General features: G+C 39.9%; 2 protein-coding genes across 9 annotated transcripts; one reads left to right on the plus strand and one right to left on the minus strand.

The window, feature by feature from the left end:
* Window positions 1-373: 373 nt before the first annotated feature.
* LOC139580896 (outer mitochondrial transmembrane helix translocase) lies at window positions 374-9086 on the minus strand. Its single transcript, XM_071410035.1, has 10 exons — window positions 8977-9086; window positions 4588-4773; window positions 4358-4456; window positions 3648-3768; window positions 3323-3523; window positions 3085-3191; window positions 2906-2995; window positions 2723-2773; window positions 2500-2636; window positions 374-2323 (listed from the first exon to the last, which is right to left on the minus strand). The coding sequence occupies exons 2-10, from the start codon at window positions 4759-4761 to the stop codon at window positions 2203-2205; spliced, it is 1101 nt and encodes a 366-aa protein (XP_071266136.1). The 5' UTR covers window positions 4762-4773; window positions 8977-9086; the 3' UTR covers window positions 374-2202.
* LOC139580894 (phosphatidylinositol 3,4,5-trisphosphate 3-phosphatase and dual-specificity protein phosphatase PTEN-like) lies at window positions 8319-22846 on the plus strand. 8 transcript variants are annotated; one of them, XM_071410027.1, is made up of 10 exons: window positions 10149-10873; window positions 13652-13736; window positions 16756-16800; window positions 18163-18206; window positions 18335-18573; window positions 18909-19050; window positions 20518-20586; window positions 20995-21161; window positions 21386-21601; window positions 21824-22846. In XM_071410027.1, the coding sequence occupies exons 1-10, from the start codon at window positions 10795-10797 to the stop codon at window positions 22007-22009; spliced, it is 1272 nt and encodes a 423-aa protein (XP_071266128.1). In that variant the 5' UTR covers window positions 10149-10794; the 3' UTR covers window positions 22010-22846. The 8 variants fall into 8 exon arrangements, with proteins under 8 accessions (XP_071266132.1, XP_071266133.1, XP_071266131.1 ...); XM_071410026.1 differs by having other exon boundaries at window positions 10160-10873; window positions 21386-21610; XM_071410031.1 differs by lacking the exons at window positions 10149-10873; window positions 13652-13736 and adding an exon at window positions 8319-8609.
* The last annotated feature ends 1563 nt before the right edge of the window (window positions 22847-24409 follow it).

Here is a 24409-nt window from a genome sequence, read left to right on the forward strand (position 1 = left end):
TACCTTCCTTTCCAGACACCAGGAATTTAAGTTAATCTCTGTGACCAAGATGAGGATTGGGGAAGCACAGTGGGGAAAACCCTCTGGGTGGCCAATAAGGCCTGGAAGGTCCTCACAGAGTACTACAGCTCCCTGCAGAAGGACAAATGAACACCTGCACATCCTGGTTTGAACAGAGGGATGACTCCTTATTTTATATTCCCATCTTCAAACAAGTACTGTAGAAATCTAGGCATAAATGGAATACATGCCTGAGAGCTTTAAAAACATATATTTTTTAAATAACTATATCATTTAGTTTTATGAGTGGGTCAAAGGGAATCGGTAAGCACAGTAAAGTACTTAGGTGAAGTCATTGAGAGTTGTGGAGAAATCAATATGAATATTTTATTAACAGATCACTTTTGTTACCTATCTATGCATTTTAACTGCATCTGAACAGCCAAGGTAGTAACTAAAAACATTTATGATAGATGTTTAATAAGCTGTGAGAAGACAAATTATGTAATTCCATAGATGAGTGACCAAGAAGTTTGTGATATGTGAGTGGAATGGGTATATATCAAGTGATGCCATATTAACTCATGTTCTTATTTACCTTTTTATATTTCAGAATACTTTTCAGAGTATAGGAAATGTCAAGCAAATACATTACATGACATCAAAATATGTATTTGTGTAATATATTTTAGCAGACACGAGAATGCAGGGTAATACAAAGGAAGCGCATCGGACGATTTGTTAACTGAAAAAACATTATTCAATTAACATATTAGTCACAATCAGGAACTTATCAACAATACCATTATTTAAAATTAAAAACAAAAGCAAGCATATTTTATCGAAACAAAAGTTAAAAAATAAACAAAACTATTTCCACCAATCCCCGAAACTATATGTCCACAGAACTTGTCATTCAAGTAAACTATGAATTGGCAATCACACATTCAATAAATTTACAAGTTTCAATGGCTGTTGCTTGTGGGAGATACTAGAAGTTTGTCATGAATAAATAATCAATCACCCAACAATTAAGCATCCTGGTCATCATAAGAGATAAACAGAAACTATAATGCTGTGTTCACGTGCTAGTCAGAACTAGGAAACTCTTGACATTTCCGACTTGCTAACTGGTTGAAGGCGGCACGTATATAACTACAACCAGTTAGCAAGTCTGACATTTCCGAGTTTCCTAGTTCCGACTAGCACATGAATGCAGCATAAGAGACACGACAATCAGCACAGGAAGTATTCACAAGCAGTTTCTATATTCTGTTAATGAAACCTGGACTGACAAGGGAACATAAAAAGGACCTGAAAGCACAGACACACACACACACAACCTGTCACACAGGTTTCCTGATCTATTGAAGTTTTAAAAACAAAAGTAAACTCGAATAATAAATACCTTAACATTAGCAGCTCACGATATTAGAGCTTTAACCTACTCTTATGTATTTACTAGAAAGAAATGGAAGGCCACGACACTAATCTTTACCCCAAGCATCTTTGCATCGTGTTCTCTTCACAACATCCACAGCGATAATTCACTTTCGATGAAAAGTTGAATTGCTCTGTCTGATATAGAAACTTTTATCATGCATGATCGAACTCATAATTCAGACATCCGAGAACCACTCATTGTATAACATTTAGCTAATAGTCAAAGGATGACGGTGCCTTCTAAAAGTAGCACATTTTATTACAGATGTTACACTAGCTAGTTTGATAAAAAATAATAATCTGAATAGCCCAAAAATATACAGTACCAAAAGAAATGATGTTCAGATAAAAAATGGAAGGTGAAAGGCCAAGGCTAAATCAATATTGCTGTGTGTGTAATAAGGATGAGCATGTGTGCTGTGAAACCTGAACGGATCCAAAGCTGTGCTCATATTTTTGCAGTCTGAGAGCATGCTTCGGTGAGACCTTGGTTGAGCAGACATGGATAAGAAACTAATACCAACATAAGTATCATGTAACACCTAACTTCAAGATAAATAAATTGCATTTTGACCAAAATATTTAATGTAAATGCAATGAACCAAATTGTTCTAAATTAATTGTTGAAGTAAAATGTTACTAAGTGATATTATGATAGACTTTACATTGTGTGTATCTCTTAATGATTTCTATCAGTACTCTTTATACATAGGGAAAACATAGCCAGAGGCTTAATAGTTCTCTTTTGCACATCAAGACTCAATCCATAGCAGCATGCATCAGTACACTCTGTCCCCCTGCAGACTTGGACTTCCTCATCTTGTGGATGGCCCTCTGCATGTCTTGCTGCTGGATGGACCGGATGCAATCCTCTTCTAGACTAGAAGGGGGGTGGGAGGGAGCCAGGAGACAAAAAAAAGGTCAGTATATTGCTGGTAACTGCAGAAGGCACTATAATTGTGTGAAATCTCTAATCACTATGAATGCTCATATGTAAAGCCAATGTAAGACCGTGGTAATGGTCATCGAGTAAGGGCTCAATAAGGGGCGTGGTACCTGTCATTGGCATGGGTGTTATGGACAAAGTCCCGCACACAGAGCAGAGCAGCGTCCCTACACAACTCTCTGAGGTCACTCCCTGAGAATCCATCAGTCTCCTTCGCTATCTCAACAAAGTCAACAGTGGGCTCAACCTGGGAAATGCATGGGGAAGTTAAGTGAAAACACACACTGCCAAAAAAGCACAACTTAATTAGCATGACTTACATGTAGAACTTACATTTTCATTGTCCAATATAAGTTTCAAGATTTCTTCCCTCTGCCTGACATTCTGCAAGAAAACAAAACTTTTTAGCAGGAATTAAATACATTTCAGGTAATCTCATATAGTACTGCATAATCATATCATAGAACATATTCATTGTACTGATAAAACATGTGTACAGTTTGTGAATATACTCACAGGCTGATTAATGTGAAATCTTGTGGGCATTCTCCTCAGAATGGCAGAGTCGAGATCCTGTGGACGGTTAGTGGCCCCCATAATGATGACCTGCATGTGGAAAAGGTGAGGCAAGTGAGAAACAGACTCAACCATACAGGTGTCACGTGATCCTTGTATTTTATTCATGATAGACCCACCTGGCAGTTGTAGTCAGTTTCCAGCCCATCCCACAAGCTCATGAACTGAGCCTTCATCATGGCTGTGGCCTCGTGGTCAGAGCTGGAACGGCTTCTTAGGAAAGAGTCTGGAACAGAAAATTACAAGATCAATAGGAGGTGGTTATGATCACTATATAACTGGCTTAACTGAAGTACACAGACAAGATTTCAAAGTACTGTATACCATCTGAAGGGCAATGGTAAAATAAGCATTTACCAATTTCATCGATGAAGATGATTGAGGGCTGGAGCTTAATGGCTAAAGAGAAGACGGCAGCAGCCAGTTTCTGGGACTCTCCATACCACTTGTCTGTGAGGGTGGAAGGCTGCAGGTTGATGAAGCGGAAGCCAGCTTCCTTGGCAGTTGCTTTGGCAATCAGCGTCTTTCCACAGCCAGGTGGTCCATACAGCAGCACACCTGTTATCATAATGAATAGGTACGAGGAGTGTTAAAGACAGACGGTGGTCTGTTGAACCTTCATATGCATTGTGTCTATCATTACCGGTCTCAATAAGCTAATATTTTATGAAACAAGACTCACCTTTTGGTGGCTGAAGCAGTCTGGATCCCTCAAACAAGTGTCTCTTCTGTATGGGAAGTATGACAGTGTCTTTCAGCTCAGTGATGACCTCATCTAGGCCAGCAATATCACTCCATGTGATCTGTAGAGAGAGCATCACATTGGTTAGTTGTGAGGCATGAACATACACTGAGTGTACAAAACATTAAGAACACCTGCTCATTCCATGACAGACTGACCAGATGAATGCTATGATCCCTTGATTGATGTCACCTGTTAAATCCACTTCAATCAGTGTAGATGAAGGGGAGGAAACAGCTTAAAGAAAGATTTTTATGCCTTGTGACATGGATTGTGTATGTGTGCCATTCAGAGGCTGAATTTAAAAAGATTTAAGTGCCTTTGAACGGGGTATGGTAGTAGGTGCCAGGTGCACCGGTTTTTATCAAGAACTGCAATGCTGCTGGGTTTTACACACTCAACAGTTTCCCATGTGTATCAAGGATAATCCACCACCCATCCAGCCAACTTGACACAACTGTGGGAAACATTGGAGTCAACATGGGCCAGCATCCTTGTGGAACGCTTTCGACACCTTATAGAGTTCATGCATCAACGAATTGCGGGGGTACTCAATATTAGGAAGGTGTTCTTAATGTTTTGTATACTCTGTAGAATATTGTCATGAAGTTTTGGGTTCAAGAAATTGTGTATTGATGCAGCTCTCTTACCTGCATGGTCAGTGGGTCCACCAGATGTGCTGCGATGCTCATCTCATACTCTGAGAGCTTGACATTCTGCACACCGATCTGCTTCATGAGTTTCTCTGCCTAAAAACCCCAACTGTAAATAGCCATCTACCTTTGCACATTACAATACAGTCCCAACAAACATGATACATAATCCACAGAAGATTCTCAGAATCAAACAGGTCAAACTTGTCTATATTTGAAAACTTCACCTGTTTCTGTGCTTCCATTTTCTGTTTCCTTGTGGGATCAATGGCATCAACCATCCACTTTATGGTGAAGTAGGTGACTGCACCAAATATAGTCAGTCGGAAGAGTAAACCAATAACTTCATTCCGGCCCAAGGGCCGGGCAACACTTTCAGTTGGAATCTCCTTCAATACCATCTTCTTAGATGTCTGCAGGATGGGGGGGGAAAAATACACGCTCCCAACTTAATTACAGTTGAAATTGAACAATAAAGCTTGGCTAGTAGCTACTATGGCCAAAACTCCATCCAACCAAAACACTAAAAGGGCATTAGCATCCTTTTCACAATTTCACAGAATTATTCCAACCTCAGTGTGGAAATACACTGGGTGTACAGAATATTGAGAACACGTGTGCTTTCCATGACAGACTGACCAGGTGAAAGCTATGATCCCTTATTGATGTCACTTGTAAAATCCACTTCAAAACAGTGTAGATGAAAGGGAGGAGACTGGTTTAAGGAGTATTTTTAAGCCTAAAGACAAGTGAGACATTGATTGTCTATGTGTGCCATTCAGAGGGTGAATGGGCAAGACAAAATATTTAAGTGTCTTTGAACAGGTTATGGTAGTAGATGCCTGGCGCACCGGTTCGAGTGTGTCAAGAACTGCAACGCTGCTGGGTTTTTCACGCTTAACAGTTTCCCGTGTGCATCAAGAATGGTCCACCACCCAAAGGACATCCAGCCAATTTGGCACAACTGTGGGACGCATTGGAGTCAACATGGGCCAGCATCCTTGTGGAACGCTTTCGACACCTTGTAGAGTAAACTTTGTAGGGCGGGGACGGGTGCAACTCAATATTAGGAAGATGTTCCTAATGTTTGGTATACTCAGTGTATATATACTGAACAAAAATATAAATGCAGCAATGTCAAAGATTTTGCTGAGTTACAGTTCATATGGGGAAATCAGTCAATTGAAATAAATTGATTAGGCTCTAATCTTTCAATTTCACATGACTGGGAATACAGATATGCATCTGTTGGTCAAAGATAACTTAAAAAAAACTAAAACTAAATTAATATCGTCATGGTATTTCTGTGCATTCAAATTGCCAACGATAAAATGCAAATGCCTTCGTTGTCCGTAGCTTATGCTTACCCAAACCATAACTCCACCATGGGGCACTCTGTTCACAAGATTAACATCAGAAAAACCCCTTATGGCAGAGAAATTAACATTCAATTATCTGAAAACAGCTTTGGTGGACATTCCGGCAGTCAGCATGCCAATTGCACGCTCCCTCAAAACTTGAGACATCTGTGGTATTGTGTAACAAAACTGCACATTTGAGCTGACTTTTGTGTGTGTCCCCAGCACAAGGTACACCTGTGTAATCATGCTGTTTAATCAGCTTCTTGATATACATCCACCTGACAGGTGTTGCATTATCTTGGCAAAGGAGAAATGCTCACTAACAGGGATGTAAACAAATGTTTACCCAAAATATGAGAAAAATAAGCTTTCTGTGCGTATGGAAATTTTCTGGAATCTTTTATTTCACCTCATGAAACATGGAACCAACACTTTACATGTTGCGTTTAGATTTTTGCTCAGAGGAAAATCAAGGTTGACTGCTCTGGGCCTTTAAAAGTCTATCAATTTTATTTTTATTTTTTACAATACAGACTAATGACAATAACCTAAACTGTGAAAAGACGACTTGCTAGCTCGTAGTTTCACTTTGCGTGTTACAAAATCGAAAGCTTGGCCTGACCTAACTCATTCATAGACGCCAACTACCTTTTCGCCTACTGATGATAGTATCTTCTGGGTGTTTTGGTGTTCTTCGGCTTGCAAGCCTCCCCCTTTTTCCTCCAAACATAACGATGGTCATTATGGCCAAACAGTTCTATTTTTGTTTCATCAGACCAGAGGACATTTCTCCAAAAGGTACGATCTTTGTCCCCATGTGCAGTTGCAAACCGTAGTCTGGCTTTTATATGCCGGTTTTGGAGCAGTGGCTTCTTCCTTACTGAGCGGCCTTTCAGGTTATGTCGATATAGGACTCGTTTTACTGTGGATATAGATACTTCTGTACCCGTTTCCTCCAGCATCTTCACAAGGTACTTTGCTGTTGTTCTGGGATTGATTTGCACTTTTCGCACCAAAGTACGTTCATCTCTAAGAGACAGAACGCATCTCCTTCCTGAGGGGTATGAGGGTTGCATGGTCCCATGGTGGTCATACTTGCGTACTATTGTTTGTACAGATGAACGCGGTACCTTCAGGCGTTTGGAAATTGCTCCCAAGGATGAACAAGACTTGTGGAGGCATACAATTTTTTTCCTAAGGTCTTGGCTGATTTCTTTCGATTTTTCCATGATGTCAAGCAAAGAGGCACTGAGTTTGAAGGTAGTCCTTGAAATACATCCATAGGTACACCTCCAATTGACTCAAATGATGTCAATTAGCCTATCAGAAGCTTCTAAAGCAATGACATTTTTCTGGAATTTTCCAAGCTGGTTAAAGGCACAGTCAACTTAGTGTACGTAAACTTCTGACCCACTGGAATTGTGATACAGTGAATTATAAGTGAAATAATCGGTCTGTAAACAATTGTTGGAAAAATGAGTGTCATGCACGAAGTAGATGTCCTAACCGACTTGCCAAAACTATAGTTTGTTAACAAGAAATGTGTGGAGTGGTTAAAAAGCGAGTTTTAATGACTCCAACCTAAGTGTATGTAAACTTCCGACTTCAACTGTGTGTGTAAAAATAATAATAATATATATATATTACAGCTCCCGAGCGGGGCAGCGGTTTAAGGCACTGCATCTCAGTGCAAGAGGCGTCACTACAGTCCCTGGTTCGAATCCAGGCTGTATCACATCCGGCCACGATTGGGAGTCCCATAGGGAGGAACACAATTGACCCAACGTCGTCCGGGTTTGGCAGTCATTGTAAATAAGAGGTAGTTCTTAACTGACCTGCCTAATTAAATAAAAGGTTAAAAATAAGAAATATATAAATAAAACAAATATAAAAACAATGACATATTACAAAATTAATAAAATCTATATATTTTTAAAAATAACCTGTATTTATCTAGTTAAGTCAGTTAAGAACAAATTCTTATTTACAATGATGGCCTACACCGGTCAAACCCGGACGACGCTGGGTCAATTGTAAGCCGCCCTATGGGACTCCCAATCACGGTCGGTTGTGATAGTCTGATTTCGAACCAGGGTGTCTATAGTGACGCCTCTAGCATTGAGATGCAGTGCCTTAGACCGCTGTGCAACTCGGGAGCCTTAAAATATATATACATACAGTGGGGAGAACAAGTATTTGATACACTGCCGATTTTGCAGGTTTTCCTACTTACAAAGCATGTAGAGGTCTGTAATTGTTATCATAGGTACACTTCAACTGTGAGAGACAGAATCTAAAACGAAAATCACATTGTATGATTTTTAAGTAATTAATTCTACAAGCTGTAGAAGTGGGCGAAGCTAATGGCTGAAAACTGTAAAGCAGAATGACTCAGTTTGAAAGCTAGGTTAGTGTTATGCTGCGTTTAGACGAGGGACGCAAAAACCATCATACCTGTTGGCATAGCGGATAAGCAAGTAAGAAAGAGGGTGACAGCCAAGCCAACACAAGGCACGTGTTGCCATAGTGATTTCAGTAAACAATCAGCAAATCAACATCGGTAGAAGTTAAATATTTGAACTTTGGCGGCAAGTCTAGTCTACGGTTGCGGCTGATGGGATTCAATACCGGCATTTACAGTCGTGCTCTCATTGAAAACAATGACATCCGGTTTACCATCTACCTCCTACTACCATGTAAACACGGCATTCGTATTCCCACATGGCCATGTGTCATATCTTCACGTTACATCGCTTGTTTAAGGAAGACATAGGCGGCCACCTGTGCTAATTAGCTATCTACCGTGATCCGAACACCTTTATGTATACCCAAGTTAGTTCGTCAACTGGAGGCACACACAGCTTGTGGCTCTGTGCAAAACTGCTACAGTAAGTATAATTTTTATTTGAATGATTCTGTCTTGCTGATATGAAAGATGAGTAAATCTACTGATATGCCCCTTTTCTAAACGTTAAACACAGCGTCGGAATTGTAGTTCACATGTGGGCGAATGTAACCGCTGAAAACCCTACAAATGGAGAAGGGGTTTCGAGAGCTAGCTTTGACCTTCCAGTTAGCATGCAGCCTCGTGACAAAAAATGTGTCGTTACTTTGTAGGGAAATAAATACTACTAGCCCGGACACCTTGTGAAATGTGTTGGATTAATCCATCTATTTCTAATAAGAACATTTAACATATTTAGAAAAACAAATAAACCATCACAGTTTGCTCATGTGGACTGGTGTGACACTCACCTCGCGCTTCCGACTCTTACTCTTGTCCGGGGGTTGTCAGCATGAGGCTCGGCGTGGTAGGTGCCCCCTACTGTTTTGGAATAGACACAAAAATAATTTCCTCAATATTTCTGTGGCATGGGACTGATGGAAAAGAGTACTCAATAAGTGTATGAATTGGGCAATTTTCCTGTCAAAATGTAACGAGTAATTTTGGGTGCCATGGAAAATGTATGGAGTAAAAAGTACATTATTTTCTTTAGGAATGTAGTAAAGTAAAAGTTGGCAAAAATATAAATAGTAAAGTACAGACCGATGCAATTTAAGGTAAATAACGACACAAGTTAAACTAGATTTAATGAGGTGGCTACAACCCATATTGTGCAAATGAAGGTACTCCCCTCTCATAAAACGTAATTTTTTATTGTTACTTAATGTGTATGTAGGTACTTTACATCATGTTCCATGCAAATCTGACAGGAGGCGCCCTAACACAGCAAGTCCAGTGACCACAACCAGTACTTGTCATCTACACTGGTTTACAAACTCCTGTCCGGGTAGAGAACTAGAAAAAGTCAAGATACTCACACTGCAACAACTGTGTTTATTTTTGTTTCCTAGTCTGTAATGCATTGTGAAAAAGATGCATAATGTGCAACAACTCTCAAGTTGTCAAGTATCAAAACATTGAAATGGTGAGAAGCGCAATCCATAGTGAGTGACACGTACTGTTTATTTTTTATTTCCTAGTCTATGCATAGTGAAAAGGCAACAGACAATGTATTTATTCCTCATCAAATACACCTGCAATTTGCTCCATAGACATCTAGTTTATACAATGCCATGAGAAAATGGAATTTACTTATTTAAAAAGGCTACATCAAATGCATCCAGCACATCGAGTATATAGTTTCACAACGCAAAGTTTCTGATTTGATTGTATACATATCAATGTCATGAATCCTAAATTAAATATTGGTAACTTCCCCAATTACAGTGCCCATGTCCTTCCAACACCGATTAAAACAATTCATTCTAAATTAAATTATTCGATTAGAGACATTTAATGATAGCTTTGTCAATGTATTCTACACTATTTTACGTTTTGTCGGAGAAACGTCTTTGATGAACTATTTTACACTGCGGCATAACGTTCTGTCCAATCGTAGCCTTTTTCAATTGGAACGGAACTTACGGAAGCCATGATGGAAGTTCGCGAGTGCAGCCTGGGGCTGGGAGAAACGAGTCAGTACTGGGAAAGGGACGTTTCAGGGAAGGACGGCAGGCGTGCTAGAAAATAAAATCGAACACATTTGTAGTCTTTGAACTGGAGGCTGTCAATTTTCACTCAAAAAAAATTGTCGGATGACTGATTCTTTTTTGTTTTGTTTAAGAATTGACATGCTATGCGCTAGCCATATCTAGCTACGTGTGTGCTGAGATCGAGTGTGTCAGTCACTTTTCTGGGCAAGGAACATCGGGGAGATTTCTCTCCGCTTTTCTGGCATAATCACGGCGCTTTTGGCGAAATCAGATACTTGGTATTCTCTTGAAATACAACGCTCCGAGGGCTGGATAATTAATCACCTATTCATCTGGGGGATTTTATGTGAAATTGCGGGACCTGTGAAGCCGGGCCTGTGGTGGAACGGAGTGAGGCCCTCCTTTATGACCTATCGGCAGCAGAAACTATTCTAGCTAGCTAGCACGGCTAGCTTAGCTAGCTGTCAACGTTTGACACCAACGGGATTGAGAGGGAGAAAAATATTGGCAACATTTCATACAAAGGCAACGATACTTTCTCTTAATTTAAAAACGTTAAAGACTCCTGACACAGATATGGCTGCAATCATAAAGGAAATTGTCAGCCGAAACAAAAGGAGATACCAGGAAGATGGGTTTGACTTGGACTTGACTTGTATCCTTTTTGTTCAATGTCTGTAATATTAGCTAGCTACAGTAATTTGTCTATGTTCATCTTTGTCTATATTAAATTGTTAGCTACTGTATCCAGTTAGCTAGCTACTGTAGCTAACACATGAATGCCTATATTGATAACTTAACCTTTATCCATAAGATGATTAGCTGGCTAACGTACTAGTAGTCGGTGAACATTACTTCGAATATATATAACGGTAGCTAGCTAACGTTTTGAATATATAGTGAAATAATAACTAGCTAACGTTAGGGAGCTAATGACACTAACATACTCTTTGCTAAATTGCTATTTGATAAAGGTGTCTGTCCTGTTAAATTAAATGCAGTCTTGATAGCTAAATATATCCCATAACTTGCATAACGTTAGCTAGCTAGCTAGTAGTTTGCACATCATCACGATTGAATGAAAGATTCAACATCATAACATAAGGAAAATGTAGCTAGGCTAGCTAATGCCGTGGTGGTTAATGTTGTCTAGTTAATTGATGTTGATAATGTGAAGTCTTGATGAATTATTTGGTTGTCAACTAAATTGGTCAACTGGTTAGTTAGCTAATATAGCCAGCTAACTCCTGGATGGGGAACAAAGAGATCAACCTTTTGCGACGCATTATTGCAGTTCTCTGGCCTACAAAATAATCTATCAAACTATAGTTCATGGATTAACGTTATATTCACAATCAGTGTTGCTGCTGCTAGCCACACAAAGACCAAAAGCATTGAATCATTATCAGCGTGAGGGCAAATGGTAATAGTACTTGCTCATTAGTGGGATGTACCAATTTCATGGTGCTAGAATGAACGTAATCAGTAGACCTTTGGTTTGCTTGTCTTGATGTCTTAATGAGGTCAGCTTGTTTGTATTGATTTGAGCAGTGTTAGGGATAAAGTGTTTAGTTATGAATGACCGGAGAAGAGCATTCTCTAAAAGACAAGTGTTCAGATGCTAGATTTGTCTGAAATGGGTCACCTAACCAAGGTATGCAATCAAATGGTGAAAGTAAAGGTGCATGTAGAATGCACAAATAAAAACCAGGTAAAGGTTATGAGTGTGATTGGAGGAAGTGCCGCGTACTACTGTAGTACAATATTGGCATGTTCAGTTGTCATGTCTTCATGTCTTGCACTTGAAATGGTCAAAGCCATTTTGTTGTGCCTGTGGCCCCTTGGTTCAGTGGTCTCAGAAAGCTCTGTGCAAAAACCAGAACTGGAATAGGGTTAGGGCAGGGGTTCCCATATATTTTCTGCACGCGAATGCAAATTTATGTAAGAAAATGCAGGGGACCCCGTTTGGAAACATTATATTCCCTAGTAAACGCCCTGTGTTTATATTCACAAAATTGTTGTTCCTGTAGGCCGTCCCAACATATTGTAAAATGCCAGATTTCTTAAGTGGACCCCATTTACATTTTCCCAACCCCAAATTTTGGAACCAAGGGTTTAGGATTTTCCTAACTTAGCAACTATGATAATGTGTGAGTTAGATATTGTATGAGTGAAACATGGTATTATAGCTAAATCACTTTGTTTTGATGTGATATATCTTTAGTGCCAGGCATTGTTGGTCAGTGTTTGGGAAGGCAATGTAGCCGTGGTTGTTATGTAATGAATCCAGTTCTAGGAATTGGCCTTAAAATTGTGATGAGATTTCACATCAGCAGCAATGCCTTTCCCACCACACTAGTAGCAGAGGCTTAAAGATTAGCCTTTATGCCTTAACTGCCATTTGAAACTCCTCGTCTTCATGGGACTAGAAGAGGTTTTTGTAATGATATGTTAGGTTTTTAAAAATATTTTTTATAGGCCTAGGGCTATGCTATTTAAGATTATGAAAATTCTACATTCATTTCCTAAATGGTGTTGCTGGAAAATGGCAGTAGGCCTATAGACTACCTATGTTCTGGAACAATTTAATTGAACCCATTCAGTCCATTGACTATTTATTTGATAGGAACAGTTAAATGTGAGGCTCATGCTGACATTGCATTTGTCATTGAGGTAGTCTCGGGTACTTTTTGAGCATGATGTCATTGTGATGTTATGCCAGTTCAAATGCAAAGTACGCTATCGGAGGAGTTGAGCGTGTGACGAGACGGCCCGGATCTCAGTAAATTAACAGTAATAGAATAATCATTTAGAGATCACGTTTTGTATTTCATATAGTAGTAGCCTATTTCTGATGAATTGTTTGACAAAATAGGTCATTTTTTTTGTATGAAGAATTCAATTATTTTGTGCATGGATATATTTCCCAAGTGACTTGAGGAAATTAGACCGACGTGAGCGTTTATATTATACATATATCTAAGTGATGATGTGAGTGAGGTAATGCTCTTTCGGAGAGATGATGGGAAGGGCGGGGGCAGTTGGCTGTGGCACAATGTGATTTATTTGGTGCCCTTGTGGGGCCTGGTAGGTTAGATGTCCGTCATTGGGTCTCGTAGAGAGAGCCCCATCTGTTCCATATTACACATGCTCTGTCCTGTTCTCCATACAGCTCTGTCATGATTGGTCTGGCATAATAAGCAATGCATGTACAGTATGGTGTAAGATGTGATATACGATATCTATGTTTGGGCAAATCAGGGAGTTGTTTGTGTGTGCGACGGTTGCCGAGATATGTGAATTGAATGACGATTGCTAGACAATCATAATTGCATGTGTATGTTGGTGATTAATATTGGCCTAGGTGTGATTCTTCGCTTTAGTCTCTGACCTCAGCAGCCAAACTCCTGGTTTCTTTGACTCCTGCATTCAGATATTTATCCAAACATAATTGCTATGGGCTTTCCTGCTGAAAGACTTGAGGGTGTCTACAGAAACAACATCGATGACGTAGTACGGTAAGTACTTAAAAAACCAAATGTGGATGTCCCAGTCAAAATAATGAAGGGGTTTCTTAGAATGTAAAGGAATGAAAAGGGTTACATGTAAATGAAAACAGCAGGTAGTTAACATGTCCTAACTACCTTAACCAAACCCATTCTATAACAGAATTTGCACAACCTTTGGTAATCTAGGCCTATCTTTGGTCTCATCTTGTTTCTCACGGATTATCATTATATGGGCGACAGTGGTCAGAATAGGATGTTTGAAATGCATTCTGTCATCCCAGCTGCAGAGGCTTACCTGATTAGTCAACTGAAACCAAAGGAGTGACCTGCAAGCCACCTGTGAACTTAACCTGACCCTGCTTGTTGTATTGTCCAAACAATTTCCTTCGATTTACGCAGGCTGATGTAGACACAGAAAATTGTGGGCTTATGGAAATGTGAACAGAAAAAGCAGCCTTCGTCATTTCCCCGACCCTGTAGTTTTTAGATGTGTTAAACAATCTGTTAAATAAATAAACCGACATAACGAACACGCCCTACTGATAGCAGGGTTCAATACTGCGACCAAAACAGTCGCATTTGTAACCGTTTGACTTGGCCGAGCGACACGCATTTTTAATTGGTCGCAAGGGTGCCAGTATTCTTTTTTTTATTTTTTTACCTGGTCACGGTTAGTCTTCGGGTCACAATTAGCTTTTTTTTAATCTTGATTTATTCAAACAGTAGTGTTCAATTGACCAACAATAAACCAACAACGGCACTAATAGCATTATTACAATATTTTTCTAACTGGCCCAAGCGGGCCTCTGACGGGGATGATCGACTGGCCCATAGGGTTTCCAAAATCTCCCCTGTCTGGATGTGTGTCAGGGCTCAACATACAGGGGAGATTTTGGAAACCCTATGGGCCAGTCGATCATCCCCGTCAGAGGCCCGCTTGGGCCAGTTAGAAGAACATTGTAATAATGCTATTTTTAATCTAGGCTATAATTGCTAAGAAAACAGATGGATTCCCGACGCGTTCGTTATGTCTGTTTATTTATCACACGCTTGATGCGCGCACACAGCCTATAGATAATCTGTCAGGCAAAGAGAGCGCGCAGCTTTCCAACAGCTGGTTGTTGCGTGGAGCAAAGACCAACAGCGGTAGTGGTAGGAAAGATGCTCCAAGTTATGATATCTACCAGTAAATGATAAGGCAAGAATGGGTATGCAAACAAAGGTATTTAAAAAGTTTGAAGTCTTGGTAGAATATTTGCCAAGTGCAATTTAGTCATCACAGAATAGCCCACCTTCAAAATAAGACATTTCCTCTAGGCTCTTTGGTCCTTAAAGTCATTTATGGTAGCTGATTTTAGAAGTTCTACTGCTACAATATACTTATTCAGTGATTTAATTTCAGATCAGTTTTTCTGAGAGTAGTAGGCACTTTCATTTGTTTCCTGCCGTTTCAATTGAAGGGTGTTGCTCTAGTCTGTTGTGGTAAATCCATGTGCAGTTATTATGAGCATCACAACAAATGTTGGCTTCAACTTGGTTTTCCATACAAAGTGTTCCATTACAAAGCATTCCCAGATTTTTGTTGTTGCCTTCTCATTTTAAAACATGATATAGTAACCCCTCAATAACTCTTAAACATCTCAAATGGCGACACTGACTGGCTATCACATGGACAGATATAATTAGAGTGTTCGGAGCATGCTCTATTTCGTCAGGCAAGGCCCACATTATTCTGGCATATTTTAGAATGTAAAAATGGCAATGCATAATGCCATTGGATAGGCCTATTAAAAATGCGTTATTCTTAGTGGTAATGCATACATTGGGGGGAGCTTTTTTCTTTAGGCTATTACAACAGTGAAATATAAAATATAGGACTGTGAAGATTTCAATTAAGTGCTTGGAAAAGTCCTTGGAAAACCCGTGAATATGACTTGCCAATGTCTGTATGAACCCTGTATAGGCTACTTTCTCAGCCCGCAAATGAAATATGAAAAGCACCTGCTTTTGAAATTATGCACACATCATTCGCTTTCCTGTCAGGTCTTGACCCGGGCCAGTTTTCCCCCCATTTTTTCCCATTTTTTTCTCCCATTTCGGCTAGTAGCTTTAAGTTGACACTGGCAAATTTACCTTGAATGTCAAGCCCTGCTGTGTGGTGCATGTTGGGCCTATACATTACCACTTTGTGTAGCCGTTAGTGATGCTAATGATGGCCTAACCGTTTTCAGATAGATTACATTATAGTTACATTAAAATGTAACTATAAAATAGCCTTTGTGCCAACCTGGCAGAATCATGATTATGCGCATCAATCCAGTATCCATTTATGTAGCACAAGTGCGCTATAAGAAATACTGCTAGCCAAACACTGGTGCTCACGCTATAAGAAATACTGCTAGCCAAACACTGGTGCTCACGCTATAAGAAATACTGCTAGCCAAACACTGGTTCTCACGCTATAAGAAATACTGCTAGCCAAACACTGGTTCTCACCCCCCCTTATTTTATTTTTGCAGTCATTAAGTATCATTTTGTCAAATTCTGCCCTCTAGAGGATTTCACAGAAAAGAACACATGGCACTTTGAAATCTTCAATAAATTAATTTAGCACTTTATTTGAAGGCTCTTCTTTGCTGTTACAGTAAATCTATCCAAATCAATGTAAGAACACAAGGGCAAGTTAAAAGATGGCTAGTCATTGTTAGCCAGGTTCTGGAAGGAATGCAGGCACATTATGGGGGACAGGCCAGGCCTTTATCAAATATAACATTTCTTTTAAACTAGTGCGACCAAATCATGCGCTAGTGCCACCAGCTGAAAAAGTTGGTAGCACCAGTGTCGCCAACCCTGGATAGTCAATGTTGTAACACTGTTATTTAGCTTGTCTGAGAGCCTGTCAGTCTGCCCCTATGACATGCTGTCATTACACTCTGTAAGTTAGTGTTGAAAGGTTTAGATCGGACCAGAATCTGTGAAAAAAATTGTGCCGGATGGAAAAGTAATTCTCCTCCCTTTCTCTCCTCAGGTTTCTGGACTCTAAACACAAAAATCATTACAAGATATATAATCTGTGAGTACCCTGGTATCTGACTATTTTGCTTGTGCATATGCAGTATGGTCAGCAGCGGTTGCTGTGCTGCAAAGTTATGTCTGATGCATGCAGAAAATGTCTGGAGTATAGGCCTGGAGGTAGAAAAGTCCTCATGTTTTTGAGAATGCAAACCGCAGTAGCCACTTATTTGCCTTTAGTCATCAGTGGTTCTTGATGGATAGGCCTAGGCATTGTGATGAAGGGGTAGAACAATCATATCATGGTAACCTTTGGCATAGTTTTACCCTGGAAAGGGAATTTACGACAATATCTTACTCACTCAGTAGTATAAAGTCGTTTAGTTAGTAGACTGGCATTAACTGAATGACTCACTGCGCGCTACAAAGATACTAAAGACCACAGGTTTCTCATTAACCAGGTTTCCATCCAACTTTTTTATGTGAGTAGTAAAGTATATGCCGGATAAAAAAAAATGTCATGAAACAGCAAGTCTATCGGGGAACTTTCCAAATGTCGACAAAACAAAATATGCTAGACAAGGTGGGATTTTTTTAAATGCACAAATATTGATAAAATAACCATCATATTGAAGTAAACTTGGAGTCACACAATGATATATTATGTGGTCCTCCCACAACAAGCTTGCAGCTTATTATGCTATGCTACGGATAAGATAAGTTAAGATGAATTTCACAGGGTGGTGAAAGTGAATGTTGATGAGCTTGATGCTCCTTTCCAATAAATATAGAAGGTCTTATTCTGGCGACATGATTATTGATGCTGGGCTGCTGTTTGACAAAAACATCTTGCTATTTTTGTCTATAATAATCTCATCTTGTATGCTATACTCGCACTGTATCTGTGAGCTGTTGGCTAAAACGCCAAGACCAATTTTTTTTTTTTTGTGACAACCATCAGTTGTGTTGAATATGATTTGAAACCCATTTAACTTGTATTTTTTGTTTGGTACATGGGAATTTAACTGCAAGTTATTTTTTACGTGCACTACATCATCATGCACAGCCTTTTATCCGCAACAATTTAAATTCTGGTGGAAAAATTCTCATTGTTTTTATGCAGATTAAAAATATATATTCTCCTGAAAATCTGTTGGCAATTGGATGGAAACATATCTACTGGTTAACACATTTCACTTATTGGTGTTCATGAGAATCAGAGGGGAAGTAAGGTAGACACAAAATATATATTTAACAGTTTTTCATGAATCTGTGTGGAAGTTGAGGTTGCTGTAACACTCCAGCATACATCAGAGGGATCTTACATCAACATGTAATATGCTGACAGATTGTACAAAAGAAAGAAGGCTGCTGTTTGAATTCCAGTATTATAACAACGTATTTTGTTTGTCCCTTTTTATAGGTGCAATGAGCGACATTATGACGCAACCAAATTCAATTGCAGAGGTTAGATATTACATCAGTGAAACCATTATCACTGTCTTTCAGGCAGTCGGTGAATGAATCAATCTTTCACTAAAAACCCACGTGTGACAATAACTAACTGAGCCCTGTCTCTGTCCATCTCTCTCCAGTTGCACAATATCCGTTTGAGGATCACAATCCGCCCCAGCTGGAGCTGATCAAACCGTTCTGCGAAGATCTTGACCTTTGGTTAAGTGAAGACGACAATCATGTGGCGGCGATTCACTGTAAAGCTGGAAAGGGACGTACGGGTGTCATGATCTGTGCTTACCTGTTACACCGGGGCAAGTTCCTCAAAGCACAAGAAGCTCTCGACTTCTACGGCGAAGTCAGGACCAGAGATAAGAAGGTAACATTTTTTATTTTTCCAATCTGGCCATCCTACTGTCATGGAAACTGATAATTTTCTAGTTGGCTTATTCAACCCCTCTCATCTCCACTCAAACTCGTCCCCAGGCCATTTTCAACTTACCTTGCTGGTAAGATAAGGGTTAAACAGATAAAATGATAATGTTCATCATGGGTGTCGCTAGTATCGCTAATATTTGTTTTAATTGTAGGCTACATGATGAATAGTTGCAGGCTTTAACATTTTTTAGGATCATATAAAGGCTTGTCGTCATCCCCTTTACTGCCAGTGAAAATCTTCAGTTTCACTAAGTGATTCTCTTTCCCATTCCACAGGGTGTAACAATCCCCAGTCAGAGGCGGTATGTCTACTACTACAGCCACCTTCTGAAGAACCAGCTGGAGTACAAACCAGTGGCTCTGCTGTTCCACAAGATGGTGTTCGAGACGGTGCCCATGTTCAGTGGCGGAACGTGTAGTAAGTGCTTTCCCCTTGTCATTGGTCTCAATCCTATTTCTTTCCTGTATACTGTCTTACCTTGGGCTTGTGTGCTACTGGCTTTCACAATGTGATCTTCAGTTGATTGTCCTGCCCCTATCCTCTGCTTTGCTCTGCACAGCTTTGGTTCTTGATGTTGAATGCATTTTTTTGTATTTTTTTAAATATTTTGTTTTACAATTTTCTCCATGCAACACTGACATTAACCACAGTGGAGTGTATCGTTTTGCAATTATGGTTATGCTTGTCAAAACAGCATGGTGTATTTTCACTGCTATTATTTGCTTGGCTCACTGGTCATTTGGCTTGGCTGCATGCATCATCAGATAAGGGGGTTTATACCTTGCTGGATAGCCAGAAGACGACTACAGACCTATAAGGACCTATGATATAACAACCCCCTTTGCGTGAGTCTGTCGTCAGTGGCTGCTCTTGTCAGCTGTGTCTGGCATTTCACCTCTTCACTTCCTTTATCCACATTTTTCTGACACTTCACCTGTCCCTTTAGCGGGCCCTACAGGGATGACCTATTGCCTGGGGCAAGTGAACTGAGCAGTTGCTCAAGTTGAGCCTGCTCTGAGCCACCTTTGGGCTGGTGATATTTTTTCAAAAAAGAGAAAACGACTAAGCAACAAAGAATTCCAGTAGCCTAAAACTGATCTTTCTGGTTCCTCCCCATTTTTTAAGCGAAAGACGGACAACTTACGGCAGTCTGGCAAGTTGAGCCTGCTCTGAGATTTATTTGACTGATAACAACCAAAATACAAAGAATTACAGTTATAATATTTCTGATTCCTCCCCACTGTGTGTAGGGGATAGGCAAGCAATATATGACACTTCTTCCTGTAAATAATGAATTGACATTTTCGGGCAAATCAAAACATACTCCTGACTTTGCTCGATTGGCAAGTGCCTTTCAGACTTTGTCAATCCCTGGCCCAATTCTGAACACACACACACACACACAGCATGATGTGACCCCCCCCCCCCCCCCCCCCTCCTCACCCTATGTGGTCAGTTCCCATGGCACAACACACAAAATATTGAAGTGGTTTAATTTAATCAACGCCCAATCACCCGCCCCTCTCCTTTTTATAAAATCTTAGTGAGTAGCAGCAATGTAAAGATTGTGTTTTCTGTCAGTGTCTTAGAATTTTTTTAGCTGATGCTTATTTAGGCCTATATGTTAGGAGATGCATTAATATGAATATTAGGATTGATTTTAACGGCCATTATGTAATTATTATTATACTGGCTAAGCGCCTAATAACTTGACAACAGGAAGTTGCTGTTGAAATGGTGAGTCAGGATCGGTTTATGGGTGGTTGTAAGCCTGTATACAGTATGTTTGTACATAGCCCTGGTGATAACCCACCCACTCCCTCCCCAGGCAAGGCAGCAGAACTCTGTGTTAATCTCTCATATTTTTTTTTCTCTCTCTCTAAGGGGACACTTCCGTTAAAAACAAGAGTGAGCAGATTCCACATGGTTTCAGAAAAGGGAATTGGCACTGGGGTAATAATAAGCAGCTTTCATCCAATGTTTACATGTTGACTAGGAGGTTGTTGTAGATTTAGAAGTCAGTGTTTGTTGGAGTAGGTGGAACTTAATATGGTAACAATCAACTCTGCATCCCGCACAACTCAGTGGACTGATTCTAGAAGCACTAGAAGTGCTCCTTTAAATGAGCTTGGTTTTGGTCAACTCTTCTCAGAGTAGGGCCCTTATCGCATGTTACTGTAACAGTCTTTTCTATATTTAATATTCCTGGCAGTGGTACTATGTAATTCTGTCCCTTTCTCTGCTGTCCTCTTTTCATAATTTGCCTAGATGTAAATAATAGATACCCGGTTGTAGTTGCTGTGATGTGGTCTCCACCCACCAGGAGAGTGACTGGCGTTAACTTGTTGTGCTCCCCCACAGATCCTCAGTTTGTGGTGTACCAGGTCAAGGTAAAGATCCACACGTCCAACCCGGTGAACACACGGCGGGAGGAGAAGTACGTGTTCTTCGAGTTCCCCCAACCGCTGCCTGTGTGTGGAGACATCAAGGTGGAGTTCTTCCACAAACAGAACAAAATGATGAAGAAGGTGTGGTTCCTGATTTGTATGATTGATTTTTATGTGCATATTAAATGAGGTGTTTTAGCAGCCGATTCACTATGAGGAATGTCAGGATTTAACTGAAAAACACATTCTGATTTTGGATTGGAGTATAGCCTACATTTGTTTTGAGGTTGAGATGATGTAACTGCTTTTTGGAGTCATGTCTTGCCTTTATTCACCCCTCCCTCCCCCGTGTATTTTTCCATCAGGACAAGATGTTTCACTTCTGGGTGAACACCTTCTTCATCCCTGGACCAGACGAGAAGGTGGAGAACGGGACGTTACCGAAGGAGCAGGAAGGAATCCAAACCACAGGAGGAACGGGAGACAACGACAAGGAATGCCTGATCCTCTCACTGACAAAGAATGACCTGGACAAGGCCAACAAGGATAAAGCAAACAGATACTTTTCCCCCAACTTCAAGGTCAGTCAGGTGATTGAGACTTAATTTCATTGGGGGGATACCCTTTTGATTAGTAATTGGGAAAGAATTTGACTGTGCCAAGATAATTGCTCTCATGAACTTTTGCCGCAGTTCATAAGAGCAAATAATTGTAATTAGATTAACATGTTTCCGCTTGGTATAGCTCTTGTTACCATGTTTCAGAATGTGGATAATGATGTTGTGTTTTCTCTGGTATTACAGGTGAAGCTGTACTTTACCAAGACTGTGGAGGACCCCTTCAACTCCGAGGCCAGCACTTCCACCTCGGTAACGCCAGACGTTAGTGACAACGAGCCTGACCATTACCGATACTCTGACACCACAGACTCTGACCCAGAGAATGAACCGTTTGACGAGGAGCAACTCACACAAATAACAAAAGTGTGAGAGATTTCTATGGGAAGTGAAAAAGAAAAAATTGAAAAAAATACTGCTTTCAGAGGGAAAAAAGGAGAACTTGAATATAAACTGAAAAGCAAGTACTTTTTTCCTCACCAACCTATGGCAGCAAGACATTTGCGTCATGGAAAATGCCACCAATTTAAGAACAATAATGCTGACCAATTTTATTTTATTTTTTTACTTTTTTTCCCCGACCCCACTCTTTCATCTGAAAAGTATTGACACCGTTGTTGAGTGGAAAAAGGTTCAGTAGCTGTAATGTAATATACCTTTTTTTTGTCAAAGACTAGAGAAGATTTCCACGATCAGGAGATGGGAGATCTGGTATGGGAGAGGCTTATTGGAAATCTACATTTGGCTGCTCCATCTCCTGTGGAAACCAAGGCCAGTGCTTCTGTCACTTTCTCCCCCTTCATCCATTGTCCTCCACCACGCCCTTACCACCCCTTTCATCCTACCTACTGTGAATGCTTCTTGTGCTTTTTGCAGGCTGTCTCACATGAGTTTGTGCAGTATAAACTGCATGTTAGAATTTCTCCAGTTGAATTTTGATTATTGTTATTGTCATTATTATTAAGCTACATGACATCTAACCAATGTCCATTCCTTCTACCATTTCTGTTCAAGGTATGCAGAAAAGCAGTATCCCGTGTATTGTTGATGTTTTTATGTTAAGATAAATAATATAACAGAGAACTGCAGGGAAGCCAGTGTTGCAATAACGTTAACACTATAGTTAAACGACAAACAGTGTGCATGTTATTGGAATCAATGTCCATCTTGTTTAATAAATTGTATACAATGTTTTTCAACAACAAAAAACTACGATTTCTAAAGTCATTTAAGATCTGATTGTATTTAGCCAGGAGGTCAAAAATGACATACTTTATTCTCATGGTATCTGCAGGCATGATTTCAGTCTTTTGGCAAGCCATTTAGAATGGCCTTGTGTTTTTATGATACAGTACATGGCGTTTCCCCTCATTTTAATGGTAACCAGATAGTTTTGGGGATCATCACAGAAGACAATAGTATAGAATGCTGACTGACTTGATGGTTCATGTTTTGAATTGGTGACTACTTCAGTGTGTCATGTGCTTATAGAGAGGTAAGCTGTTTCAAATGTGTACCTTTTAACATGCCGTACTAGAACATGTATCAAAACCTGCATTAGTGATTGTGTCGGTTTCTCCTCAGTCTCTAGAAAGTGTTGTTTTTTGTTGTTGTTGACAAACTGCACTTTTGTCATCTTAGTATGTGTCTGGTCACACCAGAACTGGTGGTGATGGTGACCTATTCTGAGTTCAGTATGGCCCATAGGCTTAGAGCTGATGCTTGGTCAGAGACTGTGGGAGCAGAGGTATTGAATGTAAAGCGTTGTCTCTGAACCGAACCACGGGTGTTAATGCAGGTTTTGATCAACCCAGGAGTGGATAATATGTGAACTTAGGCACTCTAGGTATCTTTCTCTTGTGAAATCAGATCTTTGGTTCCTTGACTGACTTGTTTGCAGCCTTATTGTACTTGGTCCAATGAGATCCGGATCACTTTTTGGCAATTCCACGGAAACCGAGTGATGCTGAGACTCAAATTGTTCACTTTAAAATATATGTCAAACAAAAACCAAATGATTGCAAAGTTCAACAAACCATACAACTCTATGCACAAGGACTACTTAACGATTTCCACAGACAATGTTACAAAAACACATTTACTTGAAGGACAAGTGCAGATGTAAAGTTTGGTAACAGAATGATTGCACCAACATCACAAATCATTCTGTTACCAAACTTTTCCTTCAAGTAAATGTGTTTTTGTGAAATTCGGTGGAAATTATGTAGTCCTTGTCCATAGACTTGTATCGTTTGTTTAACTTTGCAATCATTGGTTTTTGTTTGACATTCTAAGTGAAAACTCTGTTACCGTGGAATTGCACTTGTATATCCAACAAAAGGTGCTTACAAACTGCCACACTGCATACTTAAGATCAATAATAACAACAGAGTCAAGAATCTGTTCCAATCATATGGTGCAAGTAACTTCAGTGGCACACACTACTTCTGTGTGTGAGAACTGTTAACGTGCACGCTTCTGCAGTCGCTGTCCATAACTGGCTGGGGTTCTTTTTCTGTTTTTTGTTCTGTTCTTTTCCTTTTTACAAACAGGTTTCATTTTGTGGAGGAATGAGAATAGTGCAGCTTCAGATTTTACAGAAAGTCTTGTGCTTTCTTCAGAAATATATAAAAATCCCTAAACTATATGAGCATATTTAATTATGCATAATTTCTTTTTAAGCATGCCAAAAAAAAATGTAACACCTGACCTGTGGCATGCCACAGGCCAGACCAAAAATCTCTTGGGCAGGATTCTTCAGTGGGTAGTGAT

Source organism: Salvelinus alpinus, chromosome 7 (assembly GCF_045679555.1).
Source record: "Salvelinus alpinus chromosome 7, SLU_Salpinus.1, whole genome shotgun sequence".
NCBI lineage: Eukaryota > Metazoa > Chordata > Actinopteri > Salmoniformes > Salmonidae > Salvelinus > Salvelinus alpinus.